The 16,158-nt window shown below is 43.4% G+C and overlaps 4 protein-coding genes across 4 annotated transcripts; 2 read left to right on the top strand and 2 right to left on the bottom strand.

Moving 5' to 3' along the window:
* Window positions 1-8,249: 8,249 nt before the first annotated feature.
* LOC135144052 (uncharacterized) lies at window positions 8,250-9,359 on the bottom strand. Its single transcript, XM_064075992.1, has one exon. It carries the CDS (start codon window positions 9,287-9,289, stop codon window positions 8,573-8,575), a length of 717 nt encoding a protein of 238 aa, XP_063932062.1. The 5' UTR covers window positions 9,290-9,359; the 3' UTR covers window positions 8,250-8,572.
* A 345-nt stretch (window positions 9,360-9,704) lies between these two features.
* Window positions 9,705-12,388, bottom strand: LOC135144049 (GDP-fucose protein O-fucosyltransferase 1). Its single transcript, XM_064075989.1, has 3 exons — window positions 12,176-12,388; window positions 11,866-12,126; window positions 9,705-11,816 (listed from the first exon to the last, which is right to left on the bottom strand). The coding sequence occupies exons 1-3, from the start codon at window positions 12,285-12,287 to the stop codon at window positions 11,017-11,019; spliced, it is 1,173 nt and encodes a 390-aa protein (XP_063932059.1). The 5' UTR covers window positions 12,288-12,388; the 3' UTR covers window positions 9,705-11,016.
* Window positions 12,389-12,492: 104 nt separating this feature from the next.
* LOC135144053 (NADH dehydrogenase [ubiquinone] iron-sulfur protein 6, mitochondrial) lies at window positions 12,493-13,105 on the top strand. Its single transcript, XM_064075994.1, has 3 exons — window positions 12,493-12,693; window positions 12,742-12,918; window positions 12,968-13,105. Exons 1-3 carry the CDS (start codon window positions 12,559-12,561, stop codon window positions 13,055-13,057), a joined length of 402 nt encoding a protein of 133 aa, XP_063932064.1. The 5' UTR covers window positions 12,493-12,558; the 3' UTR covers window positions 13,058-13,105.
* A 127-nt stretch (window positions 13,106-13,232) lies between these two features.
* On the top strand, window positions 13,233-15,995 carry LOC135144047 (ATP-dependent RNA helicase WM6). Its single transcript, XM_064075987.1, has 7 exons — window positions 13,233-13,640; window positions 13,690-14,094; window positions 14,273-14,391; window positions 14,997-15,128; window positions 15,296-15,442; window positions 15,498-15,753; window positions 15,808-15,995. The coding sequence occupies exons 1-7, from the start codon at window positions 13,436-13,438 to the stop codon at window positions 15,819-15,821; spliced, it is 1,278 nt and encodes a 425-aa protein (XP_063932057.1). The 5' UTR covers window positions 13,233-13,435; the 3' UTR covers window positions 15,822-15,995.
* Window positions 15,996-16,158: the final 163 nt, after the last annotated feature.

The following is a 16,158-nucleotide window of genomic DNA, read 5'->3' as shown; positions in this document are numbered from 1 at the left end:
TATTTTATTGATTATTACAAATCAATATTCAAACGACCCAATTCATTTTCCCGAAAATTTGAGAATATAATAATTTTATTCTTAGTATTACACTACATCTATCCCAACTGATATACGTGTCCTTGCAAAAATGTTGATGACGTCATCGCAATTTTTTTTTAAATTCCCACTACAAAAATGTAATGAGAAAAAAAACACAATAGGCATGCAGTCGTCAAGTTTCCGACAGCGAGGGAAGTACTGTCTAAACTCTTTAGACCAATTTTTAAACATTATGTTGGTCAAACTATTCAAGAGTTTATTTGTACTCTGTACTAAACATTTTTTTTTTATTTTAATGAAGGATTATCCCGTGTCTAGTTTAGACACTCTTTGACGGGTTATACCGTGCTTTTGTGACGAGTATGTTATACAACATTTTTTAATCTACATCTGAGATAGCCGTTGATTAAAATGCGACGCCTGGTAACACTCGGTTGAAGCAACCTTAGTTAAACCAGATTTAATTACCTTCAAAAATAAATAAGTTAAAAAACAAACACATGGAGGTCACTTTACATCCTTTGATGTAAATACAGTTTTCTGACATAGAACGAAGCAATTACCGTACGCTAAAAAAATCACAAAGCGACAAAATATGCTACGAATTACGGTACGTATAACGTTAAATATTATCACGAGAGACCTCAATTCATAATTTCCAAGTCGATATTCGCCAACACGTAAAAATACGAAACTATTGAATGCGATAAATTTGATTAAAACAAAATAGCGCATATCAGGTATCAATAAAACAAAGAATAACTCAATAAACACTGATAAATGTTATCAAGTCGACAAACCGAATCAGATCAGGGTCGTTTTCGAACAATTTTATCTCGCCGATTCATGTTTATTTCATTATTTCGTTTTACCCGTTTTACGTGGAACACAACAGCACCATTATTTATTTAACGCATTTTACAATCGCGGTAAACCGAGTCTACCAAGGCCACGCCAATGAATAAACCATCAGTCAAAAACCGGACCCGAAGCCGTCCATCTCGAAAAAACATCCAACCCGTTCTTGTCATGCATTTCCGGCCAGAGTAGCTAACGCATTTTCCATCGAATTAAATCGCTGTCGTCGTTAGAGAAATTTCGATTCTGCGAGCACACTTTCTTCGCGAAGAAAGTTTGCGCCGCACAAAAAACGCTTGCTTGACCCATAAAGCGTAAACCAGGCTCATCCCGATGCCCAAATTGCGCAACAGAGCGTCATTTGTTGACAGCGAGGAGCCGAGCCGGTGAGTCAATGGCACGTGCACGGACAGATGGGTCGTGACGTCATGCAGGGTGCAGACCCTCGGACAACCTCATCGAGCGGGAAGATGAGGCTTAAAATGTTCGAGGGCGAACGATTGTTTTATTCTTGTCTTTAGTATACGACGCATTTCCGAAAGGCGGCACACTCGTATATCCGACAGGTCAAGGGTAGTTTGTTGTCTAAAATGCGTAAATGTAGTCCGAGAAATGACGTCATCTCTTCAGACGCGTCTTTCCCAAAAATGGGAATTCCGTTCGTCGAAGCGGAATTTCCATTTTAAACGAGACCTTTTTTCCGCAGTCTGGCTTTAACGCAGAACTTGTGCATTCAAATCTCGTTTCGACAAGGACGACGCCGCGGGTCGATTTCGACTAAAGACGACTTCCGGAAGACAGCGTGACGTCACGAGGTGAAAGTTGGTCGGAGACTTAAAGTTCCAGTTTTAGAACGAACATGGACGTATATTTGCTTTTGTGTTATGTAAAGCGTTCAGTCCAGATTTTCATTATTCAGACAAACAGATACGACTCATCTGACATTTGGTCAAGGATTTCGTACCACACGTATCATTGTTATCACCACTTTAAAATAATCACGTTATAATCCGTCGAAAAGCGATTCTCGTCCTAAACGAAAGACTCGAAACCGATATGGAGGAAGTATTAGTGCTTCCTGTTGTTTCTTAATGGTTTTAATTGTCGCCGGACATGGGCGAAGGGGAAGCTCGAACGGATGCACGCTATTGATGGGTGTCGCTTCGAGCCCTCAAAAACGCCATTCGTAAAGCCCCCGTCGACCCCGCTGAAACCGGTTTTTAGCTTTAAAAATTGTTTGATTCCAACAGATTGTCGTTTTGGGTTACAAAACTGAGCACCTCATATCTTTGTCGAGATAAGAGCTGATAAGAGGTGAACAGACCACGGAAACTGGGGATTTTTCGATTTGATTGAGACCTTGGGTCCATCGTGGAACTTGTTGTAGCGTCGCCTTGTAACCACAGGTGGAGAACAAGAATTCTCTTAGCGCTTCGGTTTATCCGCTCCAATCTCGACTACCGTGCATTGTACCGTAAAAATCCAACTGGTTCTATCACGCTGGCACCAATATCCGGCAGATAATTGCCGCGCACCTGTAATTACACAATTTGCAACCCAACTATCGACCTCAGTGACCAAAGTACAAAATTCTCTGAATCGCACCAGAGGTCATCCGTATCAATTACGAATCCGCAAATTCCGAATCAACCTTCCTTGGGAACAATCTTACTTCCCACACGTAAATACCCCATTGTTGGTACATTCCATCTAAACAAAGCGTTTGTTTTTTCAAACAGCCATTAAGATAAACATGGGAAAAGTGCGTAGTTATCCGCGTTATCATCTATCGAGTGTTGACTCAGTGATAGCGCAGATTAGGGATTATTTTTAGACGGGATATAGCTGGGTTTTCCATGGATAGGTAGGTGCTCGGGGCATCAATCGGCCCCCGGCGGAGTCCGCGCCAACTCCCGACTCCAAGAGAGAGCAAGGTCGTTCGCAGCGCGAGTCACTGACCAACCAAAAAGCGACTTTTGCGGGATGATTTCATGTTTCGGCACGCGTTTGCCGATTACGTCACTCCGGGATTCGAATTGGCGAAGAAGATGGAGAGAAAGGTAGATAGAGCGATACGGTTGCGAAACCGCGTTGCAAAATTTGAGTTTGTGGGTCAGGTTGTGGGCGCCATTTTTGAATGGCAAATTGCTGGCGAGATATTGTTTGGCGTAAAACCGAAAACAGACGACGTGGGGTTTATCTGCGTATTTCTGGCTTCCTTTATCGATCGCCCAGTTGGGTTATTGGCTCTCGATAACCAGGAATGTGGTGGTCGGTAGCGTAAACCGTCCAGTGACATAAGCCCACTTTCTACTCTCAAAAACTACGCTCTTCTGTAACATTCCACCGCCTCCGTCAACAATAGAACGCAGCCTTTCACTGCCTTGCTCGAATCGATCGATACCTTCGTGCACCTAAAATTAAAAAGCGCTTCTACTCTTATCGACCCATCAGAATTTCGATTTCGACGCTTCACGCAACTGGTTGTCGAAAGATGGGGGTAACAATTCCTCTGTGACTCATTCTTCTGCAGGGGTCCGATTGAATCACACACAATAGATCCCTCGACAACTCCTGACCCTTCCGTCCACCTTGGCTTATTATTATTCCGCGATTACTCAGCGCCCCGTTCGTCGAAACAATGACTAGCACTGCGGGAAGCTAAAAAAACCAGAGAAATAAACGGAACTCTATTTTCGGACCATCCACCTCAGCACGCTCTTATCCTAATTACGCGGAATCAGTTTATTTTCGCGTAAAAAAACGTCGCAACGCAAAATGCAGCACTTCCCGTGGACACGCAACGAGTCTAGAGTATGTATGTACGAGGTGCACCGTTGGCGTCATTGATGCGGGCGCACCGAAGGCCACGTGACGCCGCATTCTAAGGCCGCATCAAATGTCAAAATAAACAGTTCGAGCGTTCCCAAAGTTTGGCGCCGCCCCCGATCCCACAAAGCGCGAAACGGCGGCAAGGCCGCCGTCCTCCGACCGCTCTCATGATGGAATTTTTCGTGGCTCGATATTCCGTCAAAGTCCAAGGTCCTGCGATAATTAGCCGCACGTCTGTATCCACGCACCGATCTATTATTGGCCCTCCAGCTCCAGCGGATGCCGCCGCCGGATATCCGAAAATAAAGAAGCAGGATTTTTACACCTGAGCCCTAGGTTCGGTCCTGCCGTTTCGCTCGTCGAAAGGACGACCCATTATGTAAGCTTCGTGCAGAAATCGCGATATCTACCTATGCGTTTGCGCAACCTTAGTTCTAACAAACTCTCTCTTCGACGCCCACCGAGTTTTACAACCGAATTGCGTCACCATGGTCACTGACACAAAGTAATTAAAGCGCTGCGGCGGCGTAGGGGCTTCCAGGGAGTCCCTGTACCGCCCGGGATTCCCGGAACACGTCGGCGAGGAAAAAACGCGCCAACGGTGGAAACACCATTGCGCAATCCCGAAAGGCAAAGGTAACTGGCCGCGGATCATTTCGACACGCAACATATGGTCGATGGGGCTGCGGAAGGCTCGTGATCTAGCCAAAAACGCGGAAAAAATCGTCTAGGAACTCCCCCTCGCGACGAAGTCAGACATGTGGCCAAAATTCGAATCGATTACACTGCACTGATTTGATTTTAAAAGTCTGCTAAATTTTGTTCTATAACAGATTTCCAATGGCCTTAATAAAACACGTTAAACGAACTAAACAAATCAAAAATAAACATTTTTGCAATGTTCACGATAAAATTCTTTATCCATCTGGTCGCAGCCGTTATAGTTTACTCCATTCCGCAATCGTAGTTACGTCGGTCGACGTCTAAGGGCCGGTTGCATAAACGCAAATCATATTTAATCTCTGATTAAGAACAATTGTAACTATGATAATAACAATCGTTACTATGGAGTTAATCAGAGATTAAATTTGATTTGCGTTTATGCAACCGGCCCTAAGGTTTATAGAAATCGCGGCTCTGATTGGTTGGTTCAAGGTCATTGTTGAGAAACAGTTGTGACAGTGACGTAGCTATGGTGGCTGTGCCACAATTTCAAAACGTCAACGTCAACATCAGCTGTGTCGGTTTCCTGGGCAATGTAAGGAAACCGGGATGGAATATTCGATAATGGAAATAATGGGTGCTCAATTCATTTGACACAAACGGTATGTCAAGAAAGATAGATAGACAGACGAAAACGAGAGACCACTTTATAGTACTCACGGGTCATGAAACGTCGAGAAAACGCGAGAGTGGCAAGTCGCCCGGTTACTATTTTTCTTCAGCTACGCTCAGGAGATGAAATAACAATATTTTCAATAAAGTAGAACATGGAACATTGAAACCTGATGGAAATATGCATGTACAGAGTGTCTCGGATATATCGCGAAAACGGATAACAATATTGAAATTCTGCAAATGCCATTGTTTTTAGCTTGAAGGAGCAAGCCAATTTGAGTAGTAGCGGGATTCCCCGAAAACATCCACGAAGAAAAACGCACCAAACGACGCAAAAGCACAACTCACGACTACGCAGCCCCCGAAGGCAAACGTAATGAGATAATTTCGCCACGTAGCATATGGTCGATGGGGCTGCACATCCTCTTGTAGCCCCAGATAAGCAAAAAACCGTCTAGAACTTCCCCCCGAGCGTCCTCCAGACTGGCACCTCGTGCTCTCCTTCGACAGCCATCACGTGACCGTCGTCATTTCCACGCGAACAATCGCCGCCCGCCGAACTAGGCCACCTCGAACGACACTCGTTTGTTTTACCTGCAGCCTACAAAACTCAGCTCTCGCACATTCATCTGTTTCTCTAACGGCATTCCTTTGTTTACCGTTTGCCATTTCAGCTGTCAAAAATCGAACCCGCTCGATCGGGTTCTTTGTCTCGGCGAGTCCTATAACAATTCGACGCACGCACAGGTGCACCCTGTCGTAATCGCGACACCCGGTACAGATGCAGCCCCGCCCTCGCCGCCGTCCTTGTCCGTCTAGCGAAGAGCAGCACTTCACCTGCCCGAATGCAGGTGTCCGGCCTGCACCTGCTGGACGTCTTCGCGGCGACGGCGCGCCCGTCGGAGACGGCTTCGTCGCACCGGTCTAACAGGAAGTGACCTCGCCGCCGCCCGAGTCCGATCGGGCGAATTCCACGCGGCAATTAGACAAACCCGCGACCAGTAAAGAACCTCGGGTGAATTTCCCTCGATTAGCCGAGACGCCAAGGTCGCGCCGGGACTTCCCTCGGCAGTTAGAAAGCGCGTCCCAACGATTCAGCTTTCGAAACGTCGTCGTCCCATTGTCGTCTACGATTATCAAGTTGGAACGTGTCGTTTTGTGTCTGTTCTACCTGTTGCTGGTACACGACGGGCGAAGAAAGCAGAACGAGTCTACTCTACGCTACGGCGGCGGAGGTGTGCGGACCACCTATGGCCGCCCGGTCGTTGACCACGATGGCCCGAACGCTGAACCGGGATTCGCCATCACCGGCTGCTGTCATTGTGAAAGAATTTATAACGATTGAGAGAGGGCAGGGGATGAGGCGGAGGGTAGAGTTCCGACCAAGATGGTGGTTCGATCGGGTGATGTGATCATGTAAATGGGGTTTGGCTAGTGTGATTTAGATATTCGGCAGGTGGGTAGAGGTTATGTCCATGGAAAAAAAAAAACGCGGCGGGAAATTTGAAGTAGAGATTTTTTACACAAAACAAAAAATGCTATCTATTAAAATTACTTTTACTTGTACTTTTTAAACGAAAATCACATTAAAAGACATTTCGTAAACTATTTTTGCGTGTCGTCTCTAAATTTCTTGATCTTTAAACAACGAACTACCTGTCTGCTTAAATTGATTAATATTCCGTTATTCTTTATGCTAAAGGTTATTATAAAAGAAAACAATGAACACGATGTAAAGCAGCCTTGAAAAATCATTGACCAAAGAAAATTTGCATTTCAGACGAAAAATTGTTTCATGTTTCTAAAGTAGACACTATTGCGGAAAACGTTTTACAAAATACTATAATTTTATAACAAAACGATTTTTTTTTGGTAAATTTCGTTTATCGGCACTATTAAACAGGCGTAATGTAACTGTGTAATGAACTCCGATAACCGCCAATCATACTTAAACGCAACATAAATTACATAAAAATTGAATTTTAAGTGCACATTTACACTGCATTCCCCGCATGAATATTCCCATTATGTAACTGTTTACAAATTGCGAAATAAATCAGTTACACAAAAAACAAACAAACAGGAATTTAATTCGCAGCGACTTATCTCCCAATTAGCCCCACGTCTAGACCACTCGTAAATGAATATTTTTAATCCACCCCTGACTCCATCTATTCATCCGCACAAGTTAAACATCGCACCCTAATCGTTTCCCCTCTGTATTTATGAATCACTACCAAGTGTCCATGTCAGAGCGTATGAGTAAGCTTCGATTAACTAATACCGAGTTCATGCCATGGATGACCGCATATCGTTGTCATTTGAGGAAACATTACCAGAAATATTCTCAGCTTTTCCTTATCAGTGAATGATTAAGACGAAGCGTAACCGCAATGAGTAACTAAACGGCTATCTAAAGCAAATAATGCACTCATTGTACAATTATTTGGAAATGTGGAGCGAGTCTCTGTGGATCGATTAATAATCGTTAGGGGTTGCTCCGAGAATAGCAATTTTAGAGAAGTGTGGGCGGAAATAGACGCTCGAAGGCGCATCCCGTGTAAAATTAGACAAGGGTTGAAAAAGGGTACTGTCTGTAGTTGTACATACAAAGAGATATGTAAAAATGGCGAGTGACGAGCCTCTGCGGTTGCTGACGTCATTAGGGGATAATGGCACGTTTATTTCGTGTAATCACGTCATATTTCGGTTACACTGGGTTTGTTATATGGAGCGGATGGCTAATCTGCGGTCCGATTTCGACCGGTATTTAGTTTGAGAGGATGTCTGAAAATAGTAATGTTCGAGAAAGCGTGGGCAGAAATTGACTTTTATGAATGCATCCTGGATGAAATTACCCAGGGGATACAAAAATGTTTTTTTTTGTCGACGGTCGCACCTTTTCGAGTCGTGACGTCATCCAGCGTCCAGACTTTTATCCCGTTTGAAGTCGCGTTTCGAAAAATCCCGAAAATGCATCAGTTTCGCCACGTGTTAATTAGTGTTGCAATCGATAATTCCCCAGCGTGACGTCAGCGTGATAAGGCAAGGTTCAAGGTCCTCGGCATATGTGAAACTTGTCCGGCGATAAGTCGTGCCAAGACAAATCACGCCACGCACTCATCGGCCTAGCTGATCCGATAAGCGCAATCAAGGCTAGAAAGAAGAAAACAAGCAGATACTCCAAAACTTTTTATTTTTCAAATATATAAGTATGACATATGTACAAGAATAAAATTACATGGTCTCTTAAAACAGAGCCGCCTCTTGAAATGTATTTACAGCACGTACGTCCCTGCGGATTCGAGTCCGGTCACTCACTACCTGCGTCAGGTAAACTGGAATGTCGAAAGCCCGCCTCGAACCCTTCAGGCCTCTCCACAAAAAATACAACATTCTATCACAAAATCTGGCATCTTCCCCGCCACTGACTCCTCTTATCACAAGCACAACACGGACGTCGTTGTTCAGAGATCAACCACCGGGCCCGAAGGGCCCGCGTTTAGACCGTCATCGCCAGAAAGGGCCGCTGCTGCAGCGTGTCCGCGTCCTTCGCCTGCGCCGAGCACAAGTCCGGCGTCGACACGGACCTGTTGAGCTTGTTCTCGCCCATGCTGAAGCTGAAGATGGAAACCAGCGACGTGATCCTGTCGATTTCCATCGTGGAGCCGCGCTCCGCCTCCACCTCCTTGGCGACGGCGTCGGATAGACTCGTCGCCGCGTCCTCCGCGAACACGCTGTCGTCCTCCTCCTCCTGCCGGCAGCGCTTGGGCAGGATGGACTGCACGGCCTCCTCGGTCTCCCACTCGGACACGGCCCGCCGGCGCTTCAGGCAGTGGCCCCGCTCCCGGAGCACGTTGGGCTTGTCCAGGTCCAAGTACGTCAGCGGCGGCTGGTTCTCCTTGTTCTGGCTCTCCTGGCACTTGGCGCAGCCCTCGAAGCCGTCGCCGGAGGCCGCCTCCTGCACGTCGTCCCCCAAGCCGGCATCCTCGGCCGTCAACCCCACGAGTTCCTCCTCAGGCACGGGCCGCGCCTGCACCGGCGCCGGCGGCTGGTAGTGCACCATGTTGTAGGCCTCCTCCATGAAGATATAGCGCGCTTTCTGCAGAACGGTCGCCACGAGGAGGTTCTTGTGGAGGCTGACCCCCCCGCGGTGCGACCTCGACTGCGCGATCTTCGTCAACGAAATGCCGATCAGGCGTTGCGCTTCACTGGCCATCTTTTTTTTTTTCTCAGAAATACTGTCACTGACTGCCACTCACAACGCCACTTTCTACTGAAATGCAGACGAATGCGCGTCCACATATACTTATAGAGTTGGGGTCGTGACGTCACAACCTACTTTCAACGTGTCGTTCGCCAATCAGCGCGCGGCCTTGCCGACAACGACCGTCGCCGAGTTCGGTTCGGTGCCGAGCGCGCCGTGGGCGGTAGTGGCCGAGTGGTTAAGGTTCAATATTCTGCGCTTGGCTTATGGCGAGGCGGCTCTACGGACGGGACGCTTAATGGTGGCGGAAGTCGCAGCGGCGAAAAAAATACGGCTTGCGTACGCAAGCATCACGGATTTCTTTGTGTGAGGAGCCAAGGGCGACAATTTTCGGATTACTACGGATGCAATAAAGTCAATGGAGGCGGTTGTTTACGTTTTTTTTTTATCGAAAATGTATCAAAAGTGCTCCAGGATACAGAGATACTTGGAAGCAGAGGCGCAAAAAGAGCGAGTTTTGATAAATCTTTATCGCGATAAAGGCAGTCGATTGGCATTATTGCTAAATTGCATAATCTTAGACACAATACGCAGACAATCGTCGTATTTACATCCACTATCACACTCTGGTAATTGAACCGCGGCCTTACACAATTACTCTCGTTATTGTACGGAATTTCCGTTCAAATTTGGGAAGTTTAAGTTTTCTCACGTTGGGAAAAACTCCTCGTTAAACCTGGCCACGGCCTTCTTTCACACAAATTTTTGTCAATTATTTTCCAAAAATTCTCAAAAATAACGAACCAGAAGTCCTTATTAAAAAATGCCAACCGTTATCTCAAAAATTTCCAATTATTATCGAATCCCATTGATAAAGCGATATTTGGGTGTAGTTCGCTCTAGTGCTAAACTGATAATATAACATTAATAAAACAAATATTTTCTCAAAACTCGTTCCGTACATGTGAAACACTAAATATAACTAGATAAAAATATAAATAACTCGTCCTACTTGCTTATTGTCCACTACAAGAAGTGTAAAATGCCCGGAAAACGTCAAAACTGAGCAAAAATATTAACGAGTGACACTTTTTGAAAAGGTTGTAGTTCAAAATTGAAGAAACATAAATTATTTACAAGAATTAATAATTTTAAAACAATTCACAGTTAAAGGACTTGAATTTCCGAGTTCTGACTCACTATACTCACATAATTATTTAACTTAACATATGGATTAAAACTGCTTTTTTTACCCAAAATTCATTTTCTATGCGCAAATACTAATATAAGAATATAAATAAAACGCCTTATCAACGTATTTTCCTATAATGGAAAATCTAATCTGATTCTATTTGGTAAAGTCACTGTTGCATGTGACATTTAACCAAGACCTGCTTGGTTCTGAATTAATGGCATATAAAACTATTTTTCTATTCTATTATATTAAAAATAAAAATAGTAAATAAGTAAAATAAATTAAGTAAATCTAAAAATGTCCACTGCACTATACTATAAACATTTAAGAAGTCACTTGACATTTTATAACCATCAGAAAAAAAATTGTAATATACTTTCAATAAATAGCACAAAAACATGCCACTTCCCCAAGTGACTTCTTAGAAAATTGTACACATGGTCAAACATTTTAGATGACATTTAACCAAACCTGCTAGATCTCCATTTAGCAACACTTTAAAATCAATATCTTCATTCCGTATATAAAAAAAAAAACATTCTTATCACAGCTCATCTTTAACGTGCTCCCTCCTTCCTCCGCCGCCCTTCTCTGGCGGAAAAGCCCAAAAACTCGACGGAAACCCCCTAACGTCCCTCTCCCGCTTAACAAAAGCGCTGAACGACGAAATGCAATTCCCAATGAAATAGTTCGCCCTACCCATTATAGCCAAATCAACATGAGGCTCATTCTCGTCATACTTAAAAGCCTGTATTTTGATCCTCTTCAGCGCCTCGTTTAAATCCGCGATCATGTGATTATTATCGGAAGAAACAAACACCGATTTTATCACGTTGTCGCTGCTGGCCTTCTTGATGACGCGTTTCACTTGTCTGATGATGGTCTGCTGTGATGGTAGACACATCTCCATGGTAGCTTTGCCCTTCTCGTTCATGTAGCCAAGGCACTGAGGGGCGGCGAACAAATTGGGGCTCTCGGGGACGTGTTCGCATGCGCGGACCCAGTCTACCCCGTTGCGCAAATGAATGGCGACGAAAGCTCCCTGTGGAAGAGTTTTTTTGATGAAGTTGTCAGCTTTTTGAGAGATTTCGATCGACCACTCGAGGTACTGGTGGAGGTGGCGGTTTTCAAATTGCACAGGAAAGCTGGCTGGGGCTCCCGTGAAAGCTAAAACTGGCCAGTCTGATGGTGGGTATCTGTCTTGCCACTGTTTGGCCATGTTGTGGTGGTAAGTGTCGTAGTGTAGGGGGTTGTAGAACTCGGAACCGACGAAATCGACATTGAAAGTGTCCCAGAAGGGTCCAAAGGGGTTGCCTTCTTTAGCGTTGCAGTCATTGCTGGTTCCTAAAAATGAGTGGTGATTTGTGTTGTTTTATAGTCGACTGTTAAGTACCTCTGCTAACATAACAGAAAGAAATGCGTTCTGACTCGGGCCACTCAAAAGGGGCGATTTCTTTCATGAATTTGTGCATGGTGATGACTTTGTGGAATTTCTTTAAAGGCGCTACTTTAAAATACTTGTCGAAAGGGACTTGGATGGATCTGGGCTGGCCATAACGATATTCGACCCATGGGGGCAAAACGAGAGTGCGGTTGAGACCGTGGGCGAAGCCCAGAGCCCCCAAAAAGTGGTCCGCTTGGTTTCCAAATCTGCCTACAACGTTTTTCGTGTTTGCGACGATAGTACCATTACTGCGACTTACCCATGCAGGGACAATAAAGTATGTACCCCAGAGGATCCACATCATGGCCAATTACTTCTTTAATTGTAAATAATTCAAATAAATAAAAATAAAATGTTAATTTAGGGAGCATTTTGAGAATCAAATTTCATCCATCATGACATTGTTTGACAGGGATGACACCTTGGCGGGAATAGAATCACTAGATCCATCTGTTTGTTGTTGTCTTTATATGTACATACAATTTTAGTTTTTGAGTCCCTTAAAAAACTGTACATGTAAAATGAGTAAAATACTATTTATAATGACGATAGGTGCCTAATTCGTGTAAATTTTCTGCTTTTTGATTTCACGTTACGTCACTCTTGTAAAGTTGGCGACAGTGTCTGTCAATTTTATCGAAAATGTCTAAAATTTTCGCAAAAAATCTACCTTTTTTCGTATTGCGACAGCCGAAATACCTCCTTCCTAACGTAGTAGCAGTCGCAAGGAACAGTTCGGACTGGGTTCCTCAAGAAAAAGAAACTCACACCGGACAGGTTAGAATGACCCCCATAACCTACATCTGTCTCAAAATGTACTTGTAGAAATGGGACGAGAACGATTATCGACTGTCTAGATTCGTGGGCCGACCTAAACATGTAAACCCAAACTTTGCTATAGATTTAATAGCGGAAGCTCCTCCCAAACCTTGTAAAGAACGTGTGGTCTGGTGTGATGGAGGCGGCGGCCCTATCGGACACCCTAAAGTATATATAAATCTTGTGAGTGATTCAACTTTATTATTTGTCGTTTCTGAAAATGTGCTTTTAGGATAAGCCTGGCAATCACGCTTGTGGATATTGCGGATTGAGATACTATCTGGATCATGACCATGGTCACTTATTGGGTGAAAATTTGTAGATTCTGTTGTAATTGTAATTTAAAAGAAAAATAAAAGTGTTCGAAGTCGGTTTTCACAATATTTATTCAAGACAAGGTTATATAACAGGGAAAGTTTGTAATTCTAGGGGATTTTTGTTGTTGGTATTGGTTTGACGGGGAGGGAGGGGGGGTCGTAGACGTAGCTGGTCGTAGCGGCAAGCGTCACTCCGCCATTTCCTGTCGCCATTTGTACGTTGATGTTCGGCTAGTCAGTTGTGTCTTGAAAAAATCCACAAAATAAATATTAATCCGTTGTTATTTAACTCCGTTCACGTGAAAATTTTAATCAAGGCCGTTTAATCTAACTGTATCCGCTCTTATTTTCGTGTATATTTTACCCAAACAAAAACCGTTACGATGGCCGACGCCGACGATCTTCTCGATTATGAAGATGAAGAAAATCCAGAGCAAACCGTTGCCGAGACCGTGGGGGCTGGTGATCAAAAGAAGGGCATCAAAGGTACTTACGTATCAATTCACAGTTCAGGCTTCAGAGATTTTCTCCTGAAACCGGAAATCCTTCGAGCGATTGTCGACTGTGGTTTCGAGCACCCTTCCGAAGGTAAACACGTTTATTTTTTCGTAAACAAACGTTCATTTTCGCATTTTAGTACAACATGAATGCATCCCACAAGCCGTTTTGGGCATGGATATTCTGTGTCAAGCAAAATCCGGTATGGGCAAAACTGCCGTCTTTGTGTTGGCGACGCTGCAGCAGCTAGAACCCACCGAAAATGTTGTGTATGTGCTCGTCATGTGCCACACGCGCGAATTGGCTTTCCAAATTAGTAAAGAATACGAACGATTTAGCAAATACATGCCAAACATTAAAGTGGGAGTGTTCTTTGGTGGGTTATCTATACAGAAAGACGAGGAAGTTTTGAAGAACAATTGCCCCCACATCGTCGTGGGAACGCCGGGGCGCATTCTCGCTTTGGTCCGGTCCAAGAAACTCAATCTCAAACATCTGAAACATTTTATTTTGGATGAGTGTGACAAGATGTTGGAGTTGTTAGGTAAGAACTAGTTTTTTTTTTGTAATTGTTTTTTGTTTTGATGCAAATGATGACGCCTATAGGTAGGGACATCTGAAAATAGTTGAAGCTAACTGGGCCTATCCTGATTTTTTTTTTGCATATAATTTTTTTAAAGAGTTGTGTGATTGTTGTTTTAATAGATTGTGTTCTCTTTCAGATATGAGGAGGGACGTGCAAGAAATTTACCGCAATACACCTCACGGCAAGCAAGTAATGATGTTCAGCGCCACCCTAAGCAAAGAAATTCGCCCCGTCTGCAAGAAATTCATGCAAGATGTAATTGAAACTTCTTATACTACACTATGCAGCGCACCCACTCGCATTGTAGTCACTTAAAACTTAATCGGGGGTGTATTGGGTTGACCTCTCCTCTCCTGTAATCCTGTCACTTAGCGCACTGTAGCCCAACGTGTAGGCCGGGGTTGGGCGGGGCCAAGAAGACGGATCAAGAGGAAAAGAAGATTTATTTGGGGCGTATTATGATAAACGTTTCGGCCGTGCTACAGTGCAACAAAATTTACGCAATAGTGATGTCCTTGGGGGTTAGCATCATGGGGCTTAATGGTTTTCCGTTTATCGTTGATTTCAAGTGGAATGCGACTTTGGGATGCGACTTTTCACTGTATGTGCGATGGATCTACAGACCCCTTCGTAACTGCAGTTTTAGTTTTTCTTTGAGAAATTGTAAATCAAATTAGTTTTTGTTCAGTTTTGAAATTGAGAACTGCAAAAATTGAAGACAGTTTTGTGATGAGTATCTTTATTCTTTCGCGGTTTCCACCAGAGCTAAGCTATGATGGTGTAGACGTCTGATTTAAAAAAAGACAAAACTGTTTTCATTTGTTTTTGTGTGTGGTTGTTTAATTATGTTTTATGTTTAGCCGATGGAGGTTTACGTGGATGATGAAGCCAAATTGACTTTGCACGGACTGCAGCAACACTATGTTAAACTCAAAGAAAATGAAAAAAATAAAAAACTCTTTGAATTGCTTGATGTATTGGAATTTAATCAGGTTTGTATGTTGATAATTTAACGCCACTGATTGCTTAAAATGATGAAATTTTTAATTATGATAGCAATGATTACTAATTTTCATTGAACTCTCTCACTGACACACTGTGTATCACAACACTTGCCATCAATTTTAACTTTTGATTCATAGAGCGTTGTTTTTTTCAGGTCGTGATTTTTGTAAAGTCAGTCCAAAGGTGTGTCGCCCTAGCTCAACTCTTGACAGAACAGAACTTCCCTGCGATCGGGATTCATAGAGGAATGAATCAAGAAGAGCGTCTTTCGCGTTATCAGCAGTTCAAAGATTTCCAAAAAGTATATAATTCCATATCTTGCGTAATCATTTTTTTTTGTGTTTTTTTTTTTACAGAGAATTTTAGTAGCCACGAATTTGTTTGGTAGGGGCATGGACATTGAAAGAGTCAATATTGTGTTCAATTATGATATGCCTGAAGATTCAGACACCTATCTGCACAGAGTAGCGAGAGCTGGACGTTTTGGTACAAAGGGTTTGGCAGTCACTTTTGTGTCAGAGGAAAGTGACGCTAAAATTTTGAACGAGGTACAAGATAGATTTGACGTAAACATCACGGAGTTACCTGATGAAATTGATCTCAGCACTTACAGTAAGTTGTTCAAGGGTGTTTTGTGCTCGTCGTTTACGTTGTGTTTTGTTACAGTTGAGGGACGATAATCGCGTCTGGATGTCCTTGGAGTTTGAATAAGAGTTGCATATATGAAAATGTATAATTTATGTTTTGTGTGTGTTGGTTGGATAACTGATTATCCATTATGTAATTAAGTTTCAATTGTCAACGACTAAAGTTCCATTTTTTTACATGTCGAGAGAATAAATGTTTTGAGAGTATTTTATTTTGTGTTTGTGAACACAAGTGCACAACCCCAACACAGCTGTTTTTGTTCTATTACTTCGACAATTTTAATATAGAAACTGAGCATGTGATAGAAACATTAAAACTTTTCGTTGAAAGTTTAGAATTTTCTGGAATCCAGTCCCTCTAGTTCTATAA

This window comes from Zophobas morio, unplaced genomic scaffold (assembly GCF_036711695.1).
Source record: "Zophobas morio isolate AGI-343-1 ecotype UQ-CSIRO unplaced genomic scaffold, CSIRO_AGI_Zmor_V1 ptg000081l, whole genome shotgun sequence".
Classification (NCBI taxonomy): domain Eukaryota; kingdom Metazoa; phylum Arthropoda; class Insecta; order Coleoptera; family Tenebrionidae; genus Zophobas; species Zophobas morio.
This window is presented reverse-complemented; position numbering and strand designations above follow the sequence as displayed.